Raw genomic sequence first — 23,747 nt, 5'->3', positions numbered from 1 at the left:
AAATGAGATCTCAAAGGCCCATATAAAAAGCCCATTAAGTTATCGAACGCATATCTTCATCAATCCGTTGAAGACAATGCAATTGCAAACCCTTAGACAAAACTCTCGAAGCTTGGATCCCGTTTTGCAGCCATGGCTCCGAAATCGAAAGAAAAATCCAAAACATCAACTTCACAACCTCCTCTAGCAATCGAAGATCTCTTCAGTTCCCTCAATGGTCATATCCAGGGATCTGAATTTGAAGAAGCCGTCAAGGTCGCAGATAAAGGTTTTCAAAATTCTTACCTCCTTCTACAATTCTTGTTGAATGAAATTGATTTGGTGAAATTGAATCCGTGATTTTGTTTACAGTTTTGTCGATTTTACCTACTGATGAGGATGCGATCCGATGCAAAGTTGTGGCTCTGATAAAAGACGATAAGATCGATGGTGCTCTCTCCGTCATTAGCTCGTTCCAGAAGCTTCCAATCGATCTAGGGTTTCAAAATGTATAGTAATTTTGCATCAATCTAAACTACATTTGATCTGAATTTGATAAGGTTTTGTAATTTTTTTGGAAATTGCTAAGATTTTGTAAGTTTTTTGGGGTCTAATGGATGTTTCTCTTATTAGGCGTATTGTTTATACCGTCTAAACAAGTTAGATGAGGCGTTGGTGTGTTTAAAAGGTCTCGAGAGAGATTCAGATACTTTGCTTTTGGAGTCTCAGATTTTGTACCGTTTGGGGAAAGCAGATGCTTGTGTGGATGTGTGTCAGAAACTGAGCAAGTCGGAGATTGAGTCCTTAGAGATCAATTTAGTCGCGGCGTTGATTACAGCTGGAAAAGCTTCTCAGGTGCCAAAAGCATTGGAGGGTTTGAAGATCAAACCAACTAGTACTTATGACTTGGCTTATAATACTGCTTGCTCTTTGATTGAAAACAATAACTATGCCGATGCTGAACAACTTTTGCTCACTGCCAAGAGGTATATAATCTCTCTTTTTCTTCCGGAGAAATTTGAGCATATTTATGTGGCCGTTGTTCCCACTAGTCTTTCTTAAGAGATTCCTTTCGACACTCCTCTAGCATTAATGCAATTATATTTGTGTTTTAAGTCTAGCTTGGGATCGGTGATTTGGTAAAATAGTTGTTAACACTGAATTTTACTGTTTGATCTCAATTCTTTCTTGCTTTTGATAATCACATCAATATAGTATTTAGGGATAGATAGATGATTTCTTTTTTCTGTATCTTTATCAACACTTCAAGTATATTGATCATTTGACTACTGATTTTCCGAGTCTTGTACAATGTACTCATACTGTTGCTATGAAACAGAATTGGTCAGGAAACCCTCACTGAAGATGACTGTTCTGATGAGTATATCGAGACTGAGCTGGCCCCAATTTCTGTTCAATTAGCATATGTTCAACAGGTACTTTTTTATACTGCTTATCTTCTCTTTAACATCTTGTCAAGATATCTTCCAGTTCCTCATAACAGTTATTTTCTTTGTCAGGTCCTTGGGCAAACTCAAGAATCCACTAGCTCTTATGTAGATATCATTAAACGAAATCTGGCTGATGAACCTTCACTTGCTGTTGCTGTGAACAACCTTGTTGCCTCGAAAGGTTCCAAAGATATTTCTGATGGCTTGAGGAAGTTTGATCGGCTGAAAGAAAAAGACTCCCAAAATTTTCAGCTTTCTCAAGAACTCGATGCAAAGCTTTCACAGAAAAATAAGGAGGCTATATATGCCAATCGCGTCCTTCTACTCCTCCATGCAAATAAAATGGATCAGGTCCTTAAAACTTGACATCTTGGTTATTCCTCTTTCGTTTCTTCTTTGCATACACTGCTTAACCAGTTAAGAAATTTTTTTTACCTCAGGCACGAGAACTTTCTGCTGCACTGCCGGGTATGTTTCCTGAGAGTGTTATTCCTACATTGCTTCAAGCTGCTGTTTTGGTGAGAGAAAACAAGGCTGCCAAAGCTGAAGAACTTCTGGGACAGTGTGCCGAAAAATTTCCGGAAAAGTCTAAGTTGGTTCTCTTGGCCAGGGCACAAATTGCTGCGTCTGCCAGTCATCCTCATGTAGCAGCAGAGTCCCTGTCCAAAATACCTGATATTCAGCATTTGCCTGCAACTGTTGCCACCATTGTCGCCCTCAAAGAGCGTGCTGGGGACAATGATGGTGCTGCTGCTGTTCTTGACTCAGCAATTAAATGGTGGTCGAATTCGATGACTGAGAGCAATAAGCTTAGTGTAATGATGCCGGAGGCTGCTGCCTTCAAGCTCAGGCATGGTCAAGAAGAGGAGGCTTCACGGCTATACGAGGAGATTGTGAAAAACCATAATAGCACAGATGCTCTGGTTGGTCTTGTGACTACACTTGCTCGTGTCAATGTCGAAAAAGCAGAAACTTATGAGAAACAGCTTAAACCCTTACCAGGTTTGAAGGCTGTTGATGTGGATAACCTAGAAAAGACCTCTGGTGCAAAACCCATTGAAGGCGCTGCTGCTTCATCGAGTCAGGAAGAAGTGAAGAAAGAGAAGGCGAAGAGGAAGAGGAAGAGAAAGCCAAAGTATCCCAAAGGATTCGATCCAGCTAACCCAGGTCCACCTCCAGACCCTGAAAGGTGGCTTCCCAGAAGGGAAAGGTCAAGTTACAGACCCAAGAGGAAGGACAAGCGAGCAGCTCAAATCCGTGGCTCGCAGGGTGCGGTGACGAAGGATAAGCAAGAAGCAGCTCCTTCAACTTCAAAGTCAAACCAAGCGGCCAGTTCTAAAGCCAATGCAGCTGCGCCTTCTTCAAAGGCCTCGAAAAAGAAGTCTAGAAGATGAGTGAAACAACCCTTTAAGATTGTTTCATCTGTTCTGAGAAAACAAAAACAAAGAGTACTTGGCCCCAAACTTTCCATTGTTCTTTTTTTTTTTGGATTGATCAAGTTTTAGTTGTCTTGACCCATTTAAGATTTTGGTTCATTTCTCGTTTGCGTGTCCTGAATTCGCATTGCTTTGATGATCGTTAAATTGGTTAATAGCCTTGTTTGAAAAATCGCTAGGCGCTAGTCGGGCGCTCGGCATGGGCCTAGCGATTAATCGGAAAATCGGATTAAAATCGGGGATTAATCGGGGATTAGTTTTAAGGTTATATTAATATTTTTAAAACATATTAATCCAATATTATTTTTAAAATTGCAGTAAACACATAAAAATGTATTTTTGAGACAAATATTTATGATTTTTATTAAAATATGAACATAAATTATTGTAAAACATTACAAACTCCCAATTCAAATGATTGAATAACAAAAATAAAAAGTTTTTTTATACTAGCAATCTAAAAATAATCGGGGTATGTAAGATTAGGCGGGGAATAATCGGATTAGGCGGGGAATAATCGGATTAGGCGGAGAGTAATCGGGTGACTGATTTCTTTAAGGGATTAGTCATTAATCGAGGCGGATAGGGTGGGCCTAACGATTAAGCGGGGAATAATCGGGTCTAGGCGGGGATTTTTAGAACAGGGGTTAATAGTAATACCCGAAAACTAAAGAGAGATGGAGAAGAGAACTTGCGGAAGAATGGATTAATTACAAAGAATAATAACAAGAATCAAATGCAAATGTAATAAAACATCTCTTCACCTATCACTTTTCAGATTTCTTGCGGAGCTCTTTCATCCATTTGAACCCAAGTAATGTCTTCCCAAGACTGCTTTTGCTTCCATCTTCTTCCTTCTTCTTCTTGTTCTTCTTTTTGCTCTCATCCTCTTTCGCCGAACTCGGAAGAGGGTCAGGGTTATTGTAATCCCATTGATCAGCCCACGACGGCCCCGAATCCATCTTCTTCTTTTCTTGCAGATGTTTAAAAATCAAACAACCATTAACTTAAGAGGAACATCTTAAATTATCTATTTGTAATTTAGTTCTTCTTGTTCATTGTCCTTTGTTTGAATCTATTAGTTATCAGTTTTTCTCATGTATTTTGGTAACCAACTCCTCTATTTCGGCATTCCTCTCTGTTTTTGGTCATCTGCTAGGTTGGCACAAAGAATCAATATTTTGTCTTTGGTCTAACTGTCTTCACCTATTTTGGGCTTTTTGCAATGAAAAAATTTCATATCCAATTAATTACAGGCGGATAGCGCCGCTAATCTCCAGATAGTCTAGAAATCTGATTAAAGAGTGTTGCATCATTTAAGCAGTTTCATAGTACAACAATGTGATCTAATAAGATGAATCATCATTCTCCTATTCATCTAAAAGAACTCGACATGATCAGCGATTTCTCTGCATACTAGTTTTGATTCCGCAGCCAAATTTATGCTTTTAGCTATGGCAAGCTTGGTTCGCTTATGTGTAGATGTTGGCTCATACTTTTTCACCTCCTCACCCTCTTTCCCTAACAACAAAGCCTCCCTTGCAGGAATCACACTCTCCCACCAGAACTCCCTTAATACATCATGAATGATTCTCCAATAGCTTCGGTCTCTCATCACACGAAAGACCGTGCTTCCGTTTCGTGTCCAGCAATATAAGTTGACCCATTCCCGGTCCATTATCTCCATTTGACCCTGCAGCTGAGGCATGTAATAGTAGGGCACTTTTTTCCAGGGTAATACAGTTTCGGTTTTCCCTTTGTTATATGGACATTTCACTTCTAGAATACCAAAGCAATCAAGAATTCCATCCGGGGAAGCACCAAGCCAGTGAAACTGCTCGTTGGAGTGAATAGCAAATCCCATTGTCCCGACCTCACAACCCATTATTCGTTTGTACCTTTCTATCGCAGCTGATTCCATCTGTACACCCCAGTTCATAGCAAACCGTGCAGACTCCTCAACGACTCGCGAGTCTGAGTCATATACCTTTTCATGCCAGAGCTCGGCACGCCGGGTTCCTTTCCAAAAACCAAGCGCTGTACTGAATGTACTTGTGGTTAACTTGTCTTTCCGTAAAGCAAACCATTCTTCTGATTTCTGAGGGATATCAGATGGGGAGAGAAGGCTTGACACAATTACTGAAGAACGGGGATGAGCAAATGGTGAAGCGGTTTGAGTGATGACTGATAAGGCAGTAGAAGAAAACCTCTTTCTCGAAGAAACTGAACCGCTTGACTTGGGAAGATGAGTATGGAACCCAGAAATTGAGCAAGTCCTCATAGCTGAAAGAATCATGCTGTTGTAAGCAACTTTATTCGGCTTCAAGACTCTACATAAACCACAGACTGTTACAAAGGTTAGAGGAATCATCTTGCAAACAAACCTATACTCAAGATTATGGCCTACTTATCAATAAAACAAATGTTTCAAATCAGTGACACAACCCTAGAAACCCAGAACAAACCTAAAATAAGATGAAAAAAACAATCTTTGAACTTCAAAAGCATCAACAAGATTTAGAAACAAGACAACACATACAAAAGGAACAAAATTTCCGATGAAATCGACTCAACCCAGATAAGGGACAAGCAGCGAACTGATTATGCATGTTAAGCCTGTGATTAACGTTTCAGTTTTTTTCCCGTTAAACCCATGAATGAGTTCATCTACAAAAGGGGAACTTGATTTCTCCATAGGCACTGGTTCTTCAACCCTCCTTAAGAATCCATTTATCGGCAATTAGAACAAAAAATTCAAGCACACAAGGTGTTCGATGATATTACCAGAACCACACTTCGGGTAGAGAACTCCTCCATTCCGGGCCGAAGAAGCTGAAATAGAAGAAATGGATTCAGTAGACGATACTTGAACTAGCCTCATCATCATCAACCACAAATCACATTCGAAAAGACCAGACAGGTTGTTGTTCTTTCTAGGCCGGTTTTAAAAGCGATAAGAGATGAAGACAAGTAGAAAACTGTTTTTGAGAGTTTTTAATTGATTTATAACGATGTCGTTTTAGTTCTTCAAAGTGGTTATAAAGTGCTAAGGCCCATACTCTGGTTTGTGAAGCCCAATCACAATATCTTATTGGACTTTTTTTTTTTGGTTGGGTCTCTTATGGGACTTTGATTTCTTTACAAAAGACTTCAACATGCATATTATTTTTTTCTAAAGATCATCTCCAATGGGGAGTTCTCTCCATAGGACTCTCTTCAATTTTTTATTATAATTTTTTTGAAAATGTGAGATGAGAACTTTTGTTTTTTTTTTTAATTTTTGATAGTCCAATAATAGGTTCTCTAGTGAGGTTCTCTTAGAAAAAAAAAATATTAAATATATTATTTCATAAAATTTAATAATTATTGCAATTCATAAAAATATTAAACATACATTATTTCAACATTTTTAAAAAATGTACAAAAACAAAACCGGAATAACGATTAGTTGTACTGTTGGTTGTTGCGAAATTTTTGTCGTATACATGTATCCGAAATTTAATACTAAAGATAATTTGAGCTAAAAATAACCAAAACTGTGGTGGTTTTTTTATTTTTGGCTCATTACTGCTCAAGCTTTGCCATTGGCTGCTGGTGGGTTAAGCTCATCCCAAGCTTGTCTTCACTCCCAAGCTCAAGTGGTCTTCAATCCCAAACAACTAAGTACGGAGCATATGCTTCATATTTAGCTATGCTATTCATATCCGTAAATTTCAATTGTTCCACTCAATCATGAGTCTTAAAAGGGAATCAGAATAAGAAGAAATTACCTTGATGCACCAACCAGCCCACATGTCGTCGTAGCTACCAATAGGCTGACCATCACCCATGAGACCAAAGTACATAGCTGGGCCAATCAAATCTACCCCTAAAATAATAAGCCGTATCAATTCCATCATCTGGTTCAGTGTCTCTTAGACTTTGACTCGATTTTGGATAGCATGTATCCAGAGATCTTGTTCACAAGAGTATGGAACTAAGAACAGGATATGACTCTTCATTGAGACAAACTGCGCATAACAAGGTGACATATCAGTATCGAATGAATATGTTAACTTATATAGAACCAATATTCCATAAGAGAATGCATAAAATGTAGAAGCACCAAACGTCACTTTTTCCATCGATGGACTGCTGAATTCAATAAAAAGCACAAACTCTCACCCAAACGTTTCCTCTATCTTCTCATTCAATCTCTCTATTATTACTCAACACAACAAAGATCATCACTTTGACTCTCACTTATCATTGACACATATAAGCAAAAACAGAGTAAAACAAAAGTGGAATCTTTGAGTTTAAAAGATTGACCTCTAATGGAGACGAAAGGGATGATGAGATGATCATGTGAGGAGAAGATCCATGGCTATCGGGGATTTGAAGAGACGCTTGGTGAATCAGGATAAGAGCCATCGCGAAGAGCAATCAACGGATCAATGAAATCTCCAGTGCATCGCAACCGGCGGAGCCGAGAAAGAGAGAGAGTCGAGAAAGAATTTCGTAGGAGAGAGACAGAACAAGGGCTTTTTCTTTCTTTTTTTTTTTTGTTAAAAATCGTTACCCAATTTGACACGTATGCGTCTCTCTCTAATTCTCAAATCTCTCTAGAGAGAGACGGTTCTTTAATTATTTAGGATTATTGATTTATTTTAATTGTACTTAAATCTAGAGAAACCCACAAATTTAATGAGAGAACCTCCCATTGGAGGTGCTCTTAGAGCATCTCTATCGGGTAATACTCTTGTTGGTATCTCAAAAAATAAATTATTATTTTAATTATATAATTGATTTTAGTTGATTTTTAATAACTAAACTAATAATCGATTGACATGTGACAATTTTGTTTGAGAAACGTTTCTCATAGTATCTCAATCCAGATACGCATCTTCTCTTCTCTCTTACATTTTACTTTTTACTTATTATTTTAATATTAAATTTCTACTCTAGAAACGCCGATGGAGATGGAGATGGTCTTAAACTCCAATTCAAAGATTGTTACAAACTTACAATGGTAAGGAAAGAAATATACAGCGGTGAAATGTATTATCACGAACGTGGCTAACTAGTATAAGAGTGGAATGGTGGAACAAACAAAACAATGAAACAGTGAACTGAATAACATTTTAACATTTTTTAAGGATATTTAACAAATTCTTAGATGAATCAAAATGTTTCACTTTGAAACTCAAAAACATTGAGATGTAGGTTTCGAATGGAGGACGTACCGAACAATTACCGAAAAAGTATATAGTGTAGTTCTAATAGTAACGAAAATATATACATACATACATTGTTAGTATTTTAATTATAAACACAATTTAAAATGATTAAGGGTCTATGTATAACTCTTGTCCACCTTTCCTAACTCCTTTTGTAAACAATGATATTGATCACAAAACTTAATAAAGTTTTTAAAAGGAAAAAAATGTATATACTAATATTAATATTTCCTTATTATACTTAACTTTTTTTGTTATGTATTCAAAACTTATTTTCATTTACTATAAGTACCAATAGATATAAATTGATTTGAATTAAATGAGAATTTTCAAAACACTTTAATGTTTCAGAAAAAAAAATTGTTGATGGAGACACCTTAAATAGAGAGAACTCCATAATTATATATATATATATATATATATATTGTTAATAAATAAAATTTTAACCAAATATAAATTTAGATGCATGAGCTTTCAAAAAGTTTTATCTCTTTATCGACTTTCAAATAAAAGAAGTCAAGATAATTGGATCATGAGCATAAATGAGATCTCAAAGGCTCATATAAATAGAGTTTTGTACCCAAAAAAAAACCTCAAAATCACTAATTTTTGTAATTTTATCCTTCACCTAAAAAAAATACAAATTTATCCTACGAAGTCAAAAATAATACGTATATTGTAAACGTTTTCATTGTCGAATATATTAGGTTTTTAAAATTCTAAAGGTAAAGTTCAACTCTTCACCGTGAGAGCTTCAATTTGTCATATTATTCATCAAAGATTTACATAATTGCGATAAAAGATTATATTATGTATTGTTTTTTTAGGTAGAGGATAAAGTTAATATTACTTAATATGATTAATGCATATTTTTAGGTTGAGGATAAATTTGAAAAAACTGGCTAGTGTTTTTTTTTTCCATATAAATAGCCCGTAAGTTGTATTAGGAATTCCAGTAAAAAATCTACCCGTTTTCTTCTCCGATGTTTCGTGTCATGAGAAAACTTCATGCAGCCATGGCTCCCAAACCCAAAGAAAACCCTAAAACCTCGAATCCAGCAATCGAAGATCTCTTCTCTTCCCTCAATAAACATATCAAGGGATCACATATCCAGCGATCTGAATTTGAACAAGTCGTCAAGGTCGCTGATCAAGGTTTTCACAATTCTTACCTTCCTTGTACAATTCTCGTTGATTTTGATTTGTTGAAATGGAAATCCGTGGTTCTGTTTCAGTTTTGTCGATTTTACCTTCCGATGAGGATGCAATCCGATGCAAAGTTGTGGCTCTAATCGAAGCAAAAAAGTTCAATGATGCTCTCTCCGTTATTAACTTGTTCCAGAAGCTTCCAATGGATCTAGGGTTTCAAAAGGTAAGACAAATTTGATCTGAATTTGCTAAGATTTTGTAAGCTTTTTGGGTTCTAATGGATGCTTCGCTCAATAGGCATATTGTTTATACCGTCTAAAGAAGTTTGATGAGGCCTTTGTGAGTTTAAAAGGTCTCGAGAGAGATTCAAAGACTTTGCTTTTGGAGGCTCATATTTTGAACCGTTTGGGGAAAGTAGATGCTTGTATCAGAAACTAAGCAAGTCTAAGATTAAGTGGTTAGAGGTTAATCTAGTCGCGGCGTTGATAGCAGCTGGAAAAGCTTCTCAAGTGCTAAAAGCATTGGAGAGTTTGAAGATCAAACCAACGACTACTTATCAATTGGCTTATAATACTGCTTGCTCTTTGATCGAAAACAATGACTATGCTGATGTTGAACAACTTTTGCTCACTGCCAGGAGTTATCTAACCTCTCATTTGACTGTTGATTTTCCAAGTCTTGTACAATGTACTTACTCATACCTGATAAAAATGTACTGTTGCTTTGAGACAGAATTTGTCAGGAAACTCTCACTGACGATAAATCTTCTGATCTGGCCTCAATTGCTGTTCAACTAGCATATGTTCAACAGGTACTTTTTTATACTGCTTATCTTTTCTTTAACATCGTGTCAAGATATCTTCCAGTTCTTAGTAACATAGTTTTTTTTTTTCTTTTAAGGTTCTTGGACAAACTCAAGAATCCACCAGCTCTTATGTAGACATTATAAAACGTAATCTGGGTGATGAACTTACTATTGCTGTTGCTGTGAACAACCTTGTTGCCTCGAAAGGTTCCAAAGATATTTCTGATGGCTTGAGGAAGTTTGATCGGCTGAAAGAAAAAGACTCCCAAAATTTTCAGCTTTCTCAAGACCTCGATGCAAAGCTTTCACAGAAAAATAAGGAGGCTATATATGCCAATCGCGTCCTTCTACTCCTCCATGCAAATAAAATCGCACAAAGTTACCTCAGGCACGAGAACTTTGTGCTGCACTGCCCGGTATGTTTCCTGAGAGTGTTGTTCCTACATTGCTTCAAGCTGCTGTTTTGGTGAGAGAAAACAAGGCTGCCAAAGCTGAACAACTTCTGGGACAGTGTGCCGAAAAATTCCCGGAAAAGTCTAAGTTGGTTCTCTTGGCCAGGGCACAAATTGCTGCTTCTGCCAGTCATCCTCATGTAGCAGCAGAGTCCCTGTCCAAAATACCTGATATTCAGCATTTGCCTGCAACTGTTGCCACCATTGTCGCCCTCAAAGAGCGTGCTGGGGACAATGATGGTGCTGCTGCTGTTCTTGATTCAGCAATTAAATGGTGGTCGAATTCGATGACTGAGAGCAATAAGCTTAGTGTATTGATGCCGGAGGCTGCTGCCTTCAAGCTCAGGCATGGTCAAGAAGAGGAGGCTTCACGGCTATATGAGGAGATTGTAAAAAAACAGAGTAGCATAGATGCTCTGGTTGGTCTTGTGACTACACTTGCTCATGTCAATGTTGAGAGAGCAGAAACTTATGAGAAACAGCTTAAGCCCCTACCAGGTTTGAAGGCTGTTGATGTGGATAACCTAGAAAAGACCTCTGGTGCAAAACCCATTCAAGGGTCTGCTGCTTCATCGAGTCAGGAAGAAGTGAAGAAAGAGAAGGCGAAGAGGAAGAGAAAGCCAAAGTATCCCAAAGGATTCGATCAGGCAAACCCAGGTCCACCCCCGGACCCTGAGAGATGGCTTCCCAGAAGGGAAAGGTCAAGTTACAGACCCAAGAGAAAGGACAAGCGAGCCGCTCAAATCCGTGGCTCGCAGGGTGCGGTGACGAAGGTTAAACAAGAAGCAGCTCCTTCAACTTCAAAGTCAAACCAAGCAGCCAGTTCTAAAGCCAATGCAGCTGCGCCTTCTTCCTCTAAGGCCTCAAAAAAGAAGTCTAGAAGATGAGCGAAACAACCTTTAAGATTGTTTCATATGACTAGTTAGTATAATGATTGGAATGGTGGGACAAACAAAGCAATGAAACAGTTAATAACATTTATCGTTTTAAGGATATTAACAAAAATTTAGATGATTCAAGTTGTTTCACGTCTGAACTCAAAAACATTTATTTCTGGTTTGTGTGCACACTCGCTATCGAAAAGGTCTAGTGATGATTTTATACAAACCAAGCAACAGGGGCAACAAAAGAAAGAAGGTGCAAAAACGAAGGACACCACTAATGTTTTATTCCTCAATTCATCCATGACCAGGACAAATCAATTAGTAATCTTCAACATCATAATCATTTCAATGATGTTTAAGTGATTGTTTCATATAAACCAAACAGCAAAGGAAACATGGTGTAAAAACGAAGCACACCAATAGTGTTAATTTTTAATTTTCACTTTCCTTCATTGAAATCAGTACTTGGGGTCGGTGAAGAAGCCATTAATAGAAGGCATTATCTGAGGAGCTTTGTTGCGCACAAACTTCCTCAGACTGTGCTCCGCATACCTCTCTCCTTTTGTGTGGTTCTCAAGGATACCAGCCGTCCGATTCTCCTTTGTCACCCTGATACATACCAGTTTCATCGGTATACCTCGGCTCGGGCCTGATCCATCTTGAAGAAGCTCTTTCTGAATGAATAAGCTGCAAAAAATGAGAAAGCGTGACGAAGAAACGACGATGAAAATCACTAATACAACTCGCTGCCTTAAATCTTCAAGCTCAGTGATCATTGTCTGTTTCATTTTTTTCAGTGTTTTTAAAGCATTGTTGTATTAAAGACTGACCAAAGTTTTTAAAGAACAATCTCTGCTGAATTGTGGGTTTCTCGTATTGGAATTTCCACTTTGTAGTTGTGATTTATCTCATCATACTTTGCGAGGCCATGAAAACGAAAATAACAAAACAAACATTGAAAATGTTCTGATTTTGTAACATGTTATAAATAATAGTCTTTCAAAGGATTCTAGAAACAAAAACTAGTAGAGAAAAAAAAAAAGGAGAAAAAAAAAAAAAAGAAACAAAAACTAGTCACACAGTGAAACTTGCTGTCGTTTAAGCCTTGATTAGTCAACTATTAGAGAAGAGCTGAGGACAAAAGACATCTGTACAACATGTTGCATATTATATGACTTAGAAGTGTATGTGGAAACATTAGTTAACATTGTCTTGGTGAATCTCTCATCGTCTCTTGCTCTCATTCTAAACAGCTCAGACAATTAGGTAGTTCTCTATATCAATAAACGCTGTCTTAATATTCAAGCTTTTTCATCATTGTCTGTTTCATCGTCTTCCTCGACTCTTTAGTTAACATTGTCTTGGTGAATCTCTCATCGTCTCTTGCTCTCATTCTAAACAGCTCAGACAATTAGGTAGTTCTCTATATCAAAAGACGCTGTCTTAATATTCAAGCTTTTTCATCATTGTCTGTTTCATCGTCTTCCTCGACTCTTTCCTATATATACTTCTTGGGATCTATCCGTGGTTTAGCTTGTTCTACACCCTTCTCTCCCATGTGGCAACTGTGTCAAGGCTTCCCTGATTAATCCCAATTGGGCCCAAATCTCAAAATTAAATGCTGTTTGTTTCAAGAGAATCAAACCTAACACCACCTTCCTTTTTGGTTCCATACTTATTAAGTTGAGACTCCTCATCGATTCTGATCTCTTTAAGCAGTTGTAAGTAGTAACGATACCTTTCCCAACCACCTTTCACAGCACAACCTTCTACCCCTAAATCCGAGCAATTTCGACTTTCCAACACCACTAGGTCCAACAATCACACAGAAGTCTGATTTCGTAGGTTAAACGCAATCTCATCAACTCCGACTTTAGTTCCCACACTGCAAAACAATGGTTCATAGTTCCAACTACGCAATCTTAACTTCCAAGATTCCACTTCCTGAAAACAAGATCATTGCTCTAATCAAACCCTGAAACAGAGTCTAAACTACAAAGCAGCAAGTGTTCTAAAGTCTAAACTAGTAGTGTAGCCTATGAAATTGCTGGAAACAAGTTTTTGGTTCTGATCAATCCCTGAAATAGAGTACAAAGCATCAAAGTGGTCTAAACTAGTAGTGAACTATGCAATTTCTTTCTAGCAAGAACAGGGGTTCATAGTTCCAACTACACAATCTTATCTTCCAAGATTCCAATTCCTGTAAACAAGATCATGGCTCTAATCAAAGCCCTGAAATGGAGTCTAAACTAGTAGTGAGCTTATGCAATTTCTTCCCGGCAAAACCAGATTTCGAGTCAATGAGAAGCAAACTAGCTAGTCACCTTCTCATTCTCTCTGAATAAACGTTTTGTTTCTCTGAAGTTGATGTAAATGACTTTCGAAGCTGGTTTTAAAAGAAACAAAAATGAAAATAAATAACAACAGAGCTCTCCACCACTCACTACGTTTTAATGTAAACAAAATGTTATACTTATAATAGAAGAAAATTTAAATGTCCAGCAAGATATACGTTGGTGTTAACATAAACTCAGCAGTGAGAAATTAGTCAACATCATAATTTTTTTATTCAGAAGCATAAATGAAACCGAAAAAGCAATAATTAATTCCCAGGGAGAAACCATCGAGCATCCATGAGATTCATGTCGTCAAGACCAGGAAAGCGTTTGAGGGACTTGGTTACAAGATTGAACACACAGATGTCAAGGTCACAAGGTGAGCATTGGCAGGGACGGTAGTGACGGGTGAAATAGATGGAGTCTGGTTCGATACCAAGGGTATCGTTAGCAGGCACAGTAAAACCCAAGTCAAGAAGCAGAGCCTCACCATCAAGAGAATATACTTCACGAACCGTGTTGCTGGCAGAATCTGGGTCTTTTACATTAAGATTCTTCTTGTAGACGCGGAAGCAGTTCCTCTGGCATGGATCACTCTCAACCAACAAAACCTCTCCTGAGGTTGTAACCGCAATGCTAGAATCCCATGATTGATAACGAGAAAGCATTGGGAATGGTTTGCCCTCGGTGATGTCCTTGAAGAAACCTTGCGGTCCAGAGAGATCTAGGACTTGAATATAACGTCGACTTGTCGAGATATAAAGACGGTCACGCCCTAGTACCATATAAGATAAACCGTCCAACCAGTGGTCGTCTGGGTAATACAGAGGAATGTCAGTGTAATGAGTATCCCCTTTCTTGCAAAAGCTTATATAAGCGTGGCCAGGAAGGTCAAAGAACCACACCACAACGTACTCTGATCCACTCTTGTCTACCCACAAAAGGCCCCTCACAACATCAGAACTCAGCTCATCGAAAATACAGCCACTATCATCCCTTTCAAATTTTCTATCTCCCACACGCTTGATCTTACTAGTCTTTGACCTAATCGACTCTAGAGACGGAAGAGGGATCGATTTCTCGCTAAACACATCAATGATAAATAAATTGGATCCAGAATCTAACAACAACAACCAGTTACCCGAGTTTGCCAGGATTCGAGACCCTGGAAAGTCTCGCAGGTTCCTATGGATCTTCTTTCCTTCTTTCGGGTCGTATAGCACACAACCACCGTCTTTCGGAAAAAGCATCAGCCATGGAGATCCGCTTTTCTGGGGTAACGTTTCCTTAAACATCGAACGTACGTCATTAAAACCTTGAAGATCCGACGAGCTCCTTTGTGAAGAAGATACATTCATTGTCACGAGCAAGGGTTCTAGCGTTTGAGTTTGAGGGAGGCGTCACCTTTGTTTTGATAAGTATTTTACAAAGGATGTTATATTGTTACTACTTATATAGTTATATCCATGTACCCAAGGTCCAAACAACACTAGGTTTTAAAACCCGCGCTCCTTTGTGGGGTAATTTCCTAAATTGTGTTTTAACTCGACAAAAAAAAATCAATACTTTAATTTTAAAAAGTCAATACTTAATCAATAATGCAGACTGCAGACAGAGTATGTTTTAGTTTGTGTATATTTAAATTTGATGTAATATTTAACACTGAACCATTTCAAATGAGTTATGTCATTCTCATTAGTCCTTTCACTCACTCTGTAGTCCAGTCTAACAAAAACTAAACTTTAAGAGTTGTAATAAACACATAAATCCTCTGCGGCATTTCCACAAACACTTGGTCTGCTACTTGGACAAATTCGAACCTAAGAGGTAAAGACCCTAAGATACGACCAGAATCAGAGATAGTATAAAAGCTTAAAGATCAAAACATGTTGGAGAAATGAAACCTTGTAAATTCAAAAAAAGAAAAAATGAAACCTTGTAAATTCTAACGAAACCCAGCAAATATCCAATTCGGGGCAGGATGATGCTTGACACAAAATTCAGCGACTTTGTCCAGAGGAACTACAATAGCTTCAAATCTACATAAGCTCAATCCGTTATCTCAATGTTACTTTACCACTATTTCATCAAATTTACAAATGATAGTTTTAAATTTTTGTAATATTTGGAACATTGATACTAATTTAGAACTATTGATCAAAATGAATTCTGTAACTACATGTATTTACTATAATCATCCTCAACATCTTTCGAATAAAAACATGTAATTTTTGTATGCTTCAGATTTGGATTAGTGTGTTGACTTGGGACATTATCTTTTTATTAGATATCACGCTGCTGGTTAGTGATCTGTTCTCCAATTGCCACACGGCTAACGTCGATTATATTCTGGTTGATCTTGGCCTTGGGAGCATTTAATGCCATCTAGAAAAAGATCTAGGATAATTGGTTCTTTAACTTTGTTGTTTTCGCTGATTCAGTGAGATGAAGGAAATTGAGTTGTTTTTTTTTTTTTTTTATCAAATTGTTCCATCTCTAAGGCACCACGTACCAGAGTGAATGAATACCAAATATGATCTTTTTAATAAGAGAAAACAAATTAGGCAAGCATAAGATTTGGAAAACTTTAAAATAAAATCATCTCAAACCCTACACTCATCTGCTTTGCCAATGCATCTCTGAATTTCTTGATCTGAAAAAAAAACAAATCAAGATCAAAACCAAACCAAACCAAACATGGTTGTCTCATGTTTTATGGGAATGAGAACGAACCGTGGCATTGGTATAGCTAAAGCTGCAATCACGACCCTGAGCGCCTCGGTAGAATCGGAAAAACGGGGAACTTGAACACAGGGCTATAACACATCGACTTATGTTCCTCGTAATTCACCTGACGAAACTGCACACCAGGGTTCATCTTTGCCAACTGACATATCTGCAACAATCATAAACCAGTATGGTTAGATATGTGGACCATACTGGTTTTTATTAATTTTTATTAATACTAAGGGGGTGTATTCGATTAAAGATTTAGGAGAATTTGGTGGAATTTAGGAAATTTTGGATTTGCAGAGATTTAAGTGAGTTTATAGGATACTTTTGGTGGAATTGTTATTTTTCATTTTAAAAAAGGAAAGATAATTTGTGATTTGATGAGCTTTTAAAGAGATAATATATAGGTGATTTGGTGAGATTTTTAGCACAAAAAATAGAAAAATTGAGATTTCCTAAAAAATTGCAAACGGTATAATCAATATCAATGAACCATTCAAAGGCTTAAAAGTAATTGGAACCACCATCAACAAGTAACATGTGCAACTAGCCAAGCTATAACAACAAGAAAACTTGCCTTGATAATTTTCTCTGGTTTGTGGTAACTTCTTAAACATGCCGTTTGAATTTCGAAAACATGTTTGACGGTGGTGGAATTCGTGATCAAGCTCAAAACAAAAACTTATGTCACTCCATCAACCTAGTTTCAAAAATCTAGTGTTATCAGCGACAAATCAAAGCTATACACAGCAGCAAAACGAGATTCACCTCCATGCTTGACGACACATAAACTAACTCAAAATTCTATCTGAAATTTATCAATTTCGCAAATAAAGTTCTATTATGATATTAGCAAAGAAACAAACATACTGAAGATCAAAACCGACCTCGCAACAATTTGACTTCTAATCGTCGAATAGTTTTATTCATCAATTTAAATCTCCGTTTGTGCTCTTTGAGAATTAGATTGAAGCTGCTCGAGACTTGTGAGGACGAGAAGTGAGTCACCACCACTACCAAAGAAGAGACTCTCTTTTGACTTTAGTCCTTGTACATATTTCAAGGCAAATGGGGACTTTGATTTTAGGATCTCTTATGTTATTTTTGTTCAAGGGATCGAGATCGATGGAGATGAAGACAAGGATGAAGACGAGGATGAAGAGAGGAGATTGTTTCACTAGTTTAGTTTCGTTAGCCACATGTTTTTTTTTACTTTTTTCTTTTTAATCAAATACCACCTCTAGAGGTGTGATTGTTTAATTCTTATTTTTACACTAAAAAGGTATCCAAAGTCTCACCAAATCAGTTTTCAATATTTTTTTTAAAAAGTTTTGTTAAGTTTGAATAACAGTGGATTTGATATGGGTTTTAGAAATTCATGATTTAATAACATGAGATTTGAAATGATTTGGAATGATTTTACATAAATTCCGGTTTCAATAACATGGAATTTGAGAAGAAAATTTTAAATCACTGATTGAATAACAAGTGATTTTAACAAAAAACCAAAAATTTCCAAAATCATTGTTCCAATACACCCCCCTAAGTAATCAAATCTTCTAAATATCTCTATTATTAATTGTGGACCATTATATAGATATTTTTTATTTTATAATTAATGTTAAAATATTTAGTATTAATTATCTATTATACATATAGCCAAACACAATTAAAATATTTTAACATTAATTATAAATAATATACATATAATATATATTCTATACTTAGAAGATTTGGTTAAGATTTAAAATTATGATCCTCCTATCATCTTTGTTTAATTTTTATTATTGTTTTGAATCATCATATAATATATAAAGTTAATAAAAATTTCAAATTTTTTGTTTCTGCATATATTGTGAATCTAAATTTTAAAAACGAAAATATATTACTCAATTAATGAAAAATGTGTATTCAACATCAAAATGAATCTAAATCCGAACACGGAAAAAGCTTAACTTATTGGAGGAGCAAGGTTCTCGCTTTTCTGGCCTAAGATTGAGGGAGGCGTCACCTTCTGTCAATGATATTATTGTGTGTGTATATAGGTTACCTCTTAGAATGTATACAATTTGGCGAGAGCGAAATGGTCAAAGACACGAAGCTTCGAATTCAGCAGCTCGACTTATCCGGTGGATAGACAAGCAAATTCAGAACACGCTTTCGGAATTTCATGGAATCCTTCAAGAATTTCAAGGAATCTCTCCTGAATTTCGTAGATTTTTTTTGCTGGGAACGGAAAATATTATAGCGAAATATGAGGTTTGCACAATGGGTGAAAAATCTTGGAGACCGATTACATTTAAGGATGGTCATTCACTAGAAACTGAAGGACTATTTAAAGGAGGGGTTTTGTACTATGCAGCTGACCTCTATAGTGACAGTACTCGGGTAATAATGAGCTTCAATGTTCGGTCTGAAGATTTTAGTGTCCTTGAATTACCTAAGGATGTTGATTTTTCTATTGGTTGGAACTTGGTGAATTCAAAGCGAAAATTGCCTTATCTATTTATGATGACTACGACAATGGAGTTTTGCAAATATGGGTTAGAAAAATGGGTGTATGGTTAAGAAAAAGCTTTAAGATTCCTAGTTGGAAAGAAACTGTTTTTTTTTTAATTTAATGTTAAATTATATTCAAGAAAAAAATAAATTTGTTTACACTTCAGTGTTGAAGATCTCAAGTTTTATTTCATTGGAACAGGAGAACTTGTTTCCACATAATACTTCTATTATGAAAATGAATCACCCTATATTGTGTTGTATTACTGAGGGGCATTGTGTTGACTGAGGGGCATTGTGTTGAAACCTTCTTGGACCATGTTGATAGTACTTGGCTTATATGCAGTCCCGTCTCAATGTAGTGTAGGGCCCTTGGTAAAACCAAACCAATCAGTTTCAGATTATATATATATGTATATAAGAGCATCTCCATCGGTCAGACACTTTATTAAGTGTCTAACAAATAAAATAATATTAATTTTTTATTATTTTGTTATTTTATTATTTAATTGTTTATTTAAATCAATCAGAAGAAGACAACTGTAAAAATGGGTGTCTCAGAGTTTCTCAAATGAGAAACAGTTTCTGTCCTCTCTCTTCCTTTTTTAATTTTTTATTCTGTTTTATTGGAGAGTGTCTCACCTAGACACTCCCAATGGAGATGGTCTAAGATCTCAGTTTTTCCTTATACAATGGCTAGAAACGACATGGTTTCTATTAGGCCTGGGCATTTGGGTATTCGGTTCGGTTCCTAGTATTTTGGTTCTGAGATTTATGAACCATATTGGAACCAAATCAAAATCGGTTCGGTTCTGGTTCGGTTCCTATTCGGTTCGGTTCGGACAATAAATTTTAGAACCAAATAGGAACCAAATTGTTTCGGGTATTTTTGGAACCGAAAATAATAACAGAATCATAATGTAAAATTTAAATGCAATTATGTAAGTATGCAATACAACATCACATATTAGTCATTATACCATTACAAATCCAAAAAATAGTTGAAACTTGGAAAGTATTAGGTCAAAAGACACCCAAAGTTTTAAAGATACCACAAAACACAAGAGAGAGTTTTTGTCTACCCTGTTTTGAGAAAGAGAGAACAAAGTAGGGTTTTTAGGTTTAGGCGCAGAAAGGAATATATAAGAAGCTAAGAGAGACTTTGGGTTAGGTTTATGGTGGGGTATTGGGCTTGGGTAGTTAGGTTTAGGATTTAATGGGTTTGAAACTTTGGGTTATATAAATATAGGTTAATAGCTATATTTTTTGGGTACCCGAATGGATATCGGTTCCTACCCGAACCGAACCGATATCCATGGATATTTGATTCAAGATCCAATCGATATATTTACTAGAACCGGAACCGAACCGAACCCATCAATTTTGGTTCGGTTCGGTTCGGTTTTATGTGGATCCATATTTTTGTCCAGGCCTAGTTCTATATATATATCTCATATAGACAGGCCGCAAAAACCCTAATTCTTGTCTTGGGTCATATCCAAAATCATACAAACCAAAGAGATCACCAATTTTATATTAAATCGATCCCTGACTAATTAAAAGATCGATTCAATGACACTTGACAGTAACGCTCAATTCTGCATGGGATATTGATGTAAATTAGTGTTTATTTATTTATTAACCTATTGGGTCTAGACCCATTAATTATCTCCTCGGATACGATCCATAATAAATTAAGCTAGTCTCTTTCCGTTATCAGTGTTTGATTTGAAGCCAGAACCTTCTCTCAACTCTTTAGCTAATCAAGTCATTCATGATATATAGCATGTGTAATGGATCTTCTTTGTGGAGTTTGTGTGTGGGCTTATCCGTTTATGTCACATCCAAACGACTACGATCGAATTCAATGCATATTTAACCAAAAATCAATAAATATGATATGGTTAAATATGCATGATATATATCATTCGAGCGGGTATTTTACATATAATTTTGCACAAGACTTGTGGAATGAAAAAAAAAAAAAAAAAAAGACTTGTGGAATGATCTTTTTCTTAATTTTATCATTAAAAAAATTAAGATATTCCACCTAGAAACAATTAATTGTGACTAGTGTAAGACAATTTTAAAAAACAAAATTTGAGAAAAGAGGAAAGTGTGGGTTGTATAACTTGTAAAATCTTCTCCTAAATTAGTAAATTTGATATAACAGTTAAAAAAAGTCAATAGATACAACTAAATAAAATCAATAACGGAATAGTTTTGGTCAATAATAGCAAAACACTTTGCACGTTAGGCAAAAGAGCATTGGCTTTACGAAAATCATCAGCCAAAAAGATCAAAAAAGCCATGTGGTCTAAGTAATTAGAGATCATACACCGCAACAATACCAAGAACGATGATAGCTATATTGTGAAACAGAGAACAAAACCAATCTGTCATAAGGCAACAACCAATACATTCTTTTTTTTTAGGAAGAAAATAGTGAAATGAAATTGTATATATAAATTGATAACTCTTAGTAACAATCATTGTCACAAGGCACATTTCTATCCTCATTGGTGTTGTGTCTCCTTCAACACCAAGGAAAGAAATTGCCTTGCTCTTGAATCCTTTTGGTTCTCATCATTCTCGTAGTCTTTTTGTGTCCCACATTTTTTTCTTCCTCAAAGCTAATATAAGATGGAGAAAAGTCAGTTGTCTCCAACCAAGGACGACGCGTCCACAAAGCAGAAGAATGTAGATGACTGGTTGCCGATAACGTCCTCTAGAAATGCCAAATGGTGGTACTCTGCGTTTCACAATGTCACCGCCATGGTCGGAGCTGGTGTGCTCAGCTTACCCTACGCCATGTCCAACCTTGGATGGTATATATCCAATCTCTATAAAGAACTCATTAGAAAACTTTTATATACACATTCAATATTAATATATAACATTGAATTTTGATGGCAGGGGACCTGGAGTGACAATAATGATAATGTCATGGCTGATAACATTTTACACAATATGGCAGATGGTGCAAATGCATGAGATGGTTCCAGGGAAGAGGTTCGACAGGTACCATGAATTAGGTCAACACGCGTTTGGGGAGAAGCTTGGACTCTGGATCGTGGTGCCACAACAACTAATCGTTGAAGTAGGTGTGGATATTGTATACATGGTTACGGGAGGGAAGTCATTGAAAAAAATCCATGACCTTCTTTGCACCGATTGCAAAAATATAAGAACTTCATATTGGATCATGATCTTCGCTTCCATACACTTTGTTCTTGCTCATCTCCCTAACTTTAACTCTATGTCTATCGTCTCCCTTGCTGCTGCCGTTATGTCTTTGAGGTAATTACAACTGAAAATCAATTGTTAATGAGTAGATTTTAACTATATATAGCTTATTATTATTTATTTTTTAAATGGTCTATATGAGATTTATTGTGATTGTAATATATGCAGCTATTCGACAATCGCTTGGGCAACCTCGGTGAAGAAAGGAGTTCATCCAAATGTAGACTACTCGTCTAGAGCATCTACGACCTCAGGAAATGTATTCAACTTCTTGAATGCACTAGGAGATGTGGCATTTGCGTATGCAGGTCACAACGTCGTGTTGGAGATTCAAGCTACTATTCCTTCAACTCCTGAGAAACCATCAAAGATTGCAATGTGGAAAGGAGTTGTAGTTGCCTATGTCGTGGTCGCCATATGCTACTTCCCCGTTGCATTCGTTTGCTACTATATTTTTGGAAACAGTGTGGACGACAATATTCTCATGACGTTGCAGAAACCCATCTGGCTTATCGCCATTGCTAACGCATTCGTGGTTGTCCATGTCATTGGAAGCTATCAAATATACGCAATGCCGGTCTTTGACATGCTTGAAACCTTTTTGGTAAAGAAGATGATGTTCGCTCCGTCCTTCAAACTCCGCTTCATCACTCGTACTCTATATGTTGGTAAGTTTTTATTCATATTGAATCAATTATCCTACATAATAATAACATATGAATTTTTAACAATATTGGATCAATATAATGGAATAGCTTTCACGATGTTTGTTGCTATATGCATCCCATTTTTTGGTGGATTACTCGGTTTTTTTGGAGGATTCGCCTTTGCCCCAACAACTTACTATGTAAGTCATTCTATACACTAATCAAGCCTATTCATTTGCTTAAAATAAAATCTAATTAATAACTTACTTGATATACCTTTTTGTTTTTATTTTACTATAATTAGCTACCATGCATCATGTGGCTTTGTATCAAGAAACCAAAGAAGTATGGATTGTCTTGGTGTATTAATTGGGTATGTTTCTTTTACTCATCATCTTCTACTACATATGTGTTTTTATTTTTCTAACATAAATTTGACAATAACTTTGTTGTTTGGTTGTGTGATAAATTGCAGTTTTGCATAGTAGTTGGTGTTATATTGACGATCGTAGCTCCCATTGGTGGCCTCAGAACCATTATTATCTCAGCCAAAAACTACAAATTCTTCTCTTGAAGACTATTTTATTTTTCAAACCCTTAGTTTCCATCAAACCAATGTTGTTTTGACCAATTCATTTTAGAAACAAAACTGGTCAAATGAGTCATATATACTTTCATTTAGCCACTTAATTTGTTCAGTGGCCAATAATGATGTCAATTCTAAGGGTTTGTTTATTTTTATTAAATTTGATATACTGTATTATCCAAAATATATATATTATTTTAAAATCAATTCGAGCATCCACTATTTATGTCTAGTAAACATATTATAAATCTCATGCACCTACAAAAACTTTATTATAAAAAGTCAAACAATATTAACGCTTAGACCGTTATCAACGGTTAGTTTC

At 36.3% G+C, this 23,747-nt stretch overlaps 6 protein-coding genes and 2 long non-coding RNA genes across 10 annotated transcripts; 3 read left to right on the top strand and 5 right to left on the bottom strand.

Annotated features, from left to right (window-relative positions):
* Positions 1-69: 69 nt before the first annotated feature.
* Positions 70-2,987, top strand: LOC9323204 (signal recognition particle subunit SRP72). Its single transcript, XM_002888570.2, has 6 exons — positions 70-268; positions 352-488; positions 613-965; positions 1,319-1,415; positions 1,500-1,781; positions 1,871-2,987. The coding sequence occupies exons 1-6, from the start codon at positions 133-135 to the stop codon at positions 2,822-2,824; spliced, it is 1,959 nt and encodes a 652-aa protein (XP_002888616.1). The 5' UTR covers positions 70-132; the 3' UTR covers positions 2,825-2,987.
* Positions 2,988-3,541: 554 nt separating this feature from the next.
* On the bottom strand, positions 3,542-4,000 carry LOC9323203. Its single transcript, XM_002887092.2, has one exon. It carries the CDS (start codon positions 3,826-3,828, stop codon positions 3,634-3,636), a length of 195 nt encoding a protein of 64 aa, XP_002887138.1. The 5' UTR covers positions 3,829-4,000; the 3' UTR covers positions 3,542-3,633.
* Positions 4,001-4,092: 92 nt separating this feature from the next.
* LOC9323202 lies at positions 4,093-5,833 on the bottom strand. Of its 2 annotated transcripts, none has more exons than XM_002887091.2 (2): positions 5,651-5,833; positions 4,093-5,212 (listed from the first exon to the last, which is right to left on the bottom strand). In XM_002887091.2, the coding sequence occupies exons 1-2, from the start codon at positions 5,751-5,753 to the stop codon at positions 4,245-4,247; spliced, it is 1,071 nt and encodes a 356-aa protein (XP_002887137.1). In that variant the 5' UTR covers positions 5,754-5,833; the 3' UTR covers positions 4,093-4,244. The 2 variants fall into 2 exon arrangements, with proteins under 2 accessions (XP_002887137.1, XP_020890354.1); XM_021034695.1 differs by having other exon boundaries at positions 4,093-5,196; positions 5,651-5,825.
* Positions 5,834-6,419: 586 nt separating this feature from the next.
* Positions 6,420-6,931, bottom strand: LOC9324679. Of its 2 annotated transcripts, none has more exons than XR_002333950.1 (2): positions 6,637-6,931; positions 6,420-6,560 (listed from the first exon to the last, which is right to left on the bottom strand). It is a non-coding gene; the product is annotated as an uncharacterized LOC9324679 (long non-coding RNA). The 2 variants fall into 2 exon arrangements; XR_002333951.1 differs by having other exon boundaries at positions 6,420-6,525.
* A 2,115-nt stretch (positions 6,932-9,046) lies between these two features.
* On the top strand, positions 9,047-11,484 carry LOC9323201 (signal recognition particle subunit SRP72). The gene is given in 7 exon segments (XM_021034694.1): positions 9,047-9,240; positions 9,321-9,457; positions 9,532-9,658; positions 9,661-9,874; positions 9,967-10,045; positions 10,135-10,413; positions 10,416-11,484. Coding segments are annotated over 7 exon segments (1,971 nt in total). The 5' UTR covers positions 9,047-9,068; the 3' UTR covers positions 11,379-11,484.
* A 2,493-nt stretch (positions 11,485-13,977) lies between these two features.
* On the bottom strand, positions 13,978-15,069 carry LOC9324678 (F-box protein At5g25290). Its single transcript, XM_021010069.1, has one exon. It carries the CDS (start codon positions 15,067-15,069, stop codon positions 13,978-13,980), a length of 1,092 nt encoding a protein of 363 aa, XP_020865728.1.
* Positions 15,070-15,827: 758 nt separating this feature from the next.
* Positions 15,828-18,991, bottom strand: LOC110230720. The gene is made up of 3 exons (XR_002333896.1): positions 18,401-18,991; positions 16,445-16,607; positions 15,828-16,364 (listed from the first exon to the last, which is right to left on the bottom strand). It is a non-coding gene; the product is annotated as an uncharacterized LOC110230720 (long non-coding RNA).
* Positions 18,992-21,178: 2,187 nt separating this feature from the next.
* On the top strand, positions 21,179-23,539 carry LOC9324676 (lysine histidine transporter-like 2). Its single transcript, XM_002888567.2, has 6 exons — positions 21,179-21,771; positions 21,860-22,243; positions 22,358-22,857; positions 22,945-23,036; positions 23,141-23,209; positions 23,312-23,539. Exons 1-6 carry the CDS (start codon positions 21,587-21,589, stop codon positions 23,408-23,410), a joined length of 1,329 nt encoding a protein of 442 aa, XP_002888613.1. The 5' UTR covers positions 21,179-21,586; the 3' UTR covers positions 23,411-23,539.
* Positions 23,540-23,747: the final 208 nt, after the last annotated feature.

This window comes from Arabidopsis lyrata (genome assembly GCF_000004255.2).
Source record: "Arabidopsis lyrata subsp. lyrata unplaced genomic scaffold ARALYscaffold_2, whole genome shotgun sequence".
NCBI lineage: Eukaryota > Viridiplantae > Streptophyta > Magnoliopsida > Brassicales > Brassicaceae > Arabidopsis > Arabidopsis lyrata.
This window is presented reverse-complemented; position numbering and strand designations above follow the sequence as displayed.

Excerpts from the sequence above, each read along its gene's own strand:
- LOC9323204 (XM_002888570.2), top strand. The coding sequence starts at position 133 with ATGGCTCCGAAATCGAAAGAAAAATCCAAAACATCAACTTCACAACCT. Across the intron at positions 269-351 it reads CGTCAAGGTCGCAGATAAAG|TTTTGTCGATTTTACCTACT; the intron begins GTTTTCAAAATT and ends TTTTGTTTACAG. Across the intron at positions 1,782-1,870 it reads ATGCAAATAAAATGGATCAG|GCACGAGAACTTTCTGCTGC; the intron begins GTCCTTAAAACT and ends TTTTTACCTCAG.
- LOC9323203 (XM_002887092.2), bottom strand. The coding sequence starts at position 3,828 with ATGGATTCGGGGCCGTCGTGGGCTGATCAATGGGATTACAATAACCCT.
- LOC9323202 (XM_002887091.2), bottom strand. The coding sequence starts at position 5,753 with ATGATGATGAGGCTAGTTCAAGTATCGTCTACTGAATCCATTTCTTCT. Across the intron at positions 5,213-5,650 it reads CTACCCGAAGTGTGGTTCTG|TCTGTGGTTTATGTAGAGTC; the intron begins GTAATATCATCG and ends CCTTTGTAACAG.
- LOC9324678 (XM_021010069.1), bottom strand. The coding sequence starts at position 15,069 with ATGAATGTATCTTCTTCACAAAGGAGCTCGTCGGATCTTCAAGGTTTT.
- LOC9324676 (XM_002888567.2), top strand. The coding sequence starts at position 21,587 with ATGGAGAAAAGTCAGTTGTCTCCAACCAAGGACGACGCGTCCACAAAG. Across the intron at positions 22,858-22,944 it reads CACTCGTACTCTATATGTTG|CTTTCACGATGTTTGTTGCT; the intron begins GTAAGTTTTTAT and ends ATAATGGAATAG. Across the intron at positions 23,210-23,311 it reads TGTCTTGGTGTATTAATTGG|TTTTGCATAGTAGTTGGTGT; the intron begins GTATGTTTCTTT and ends GATAAATTGCAG.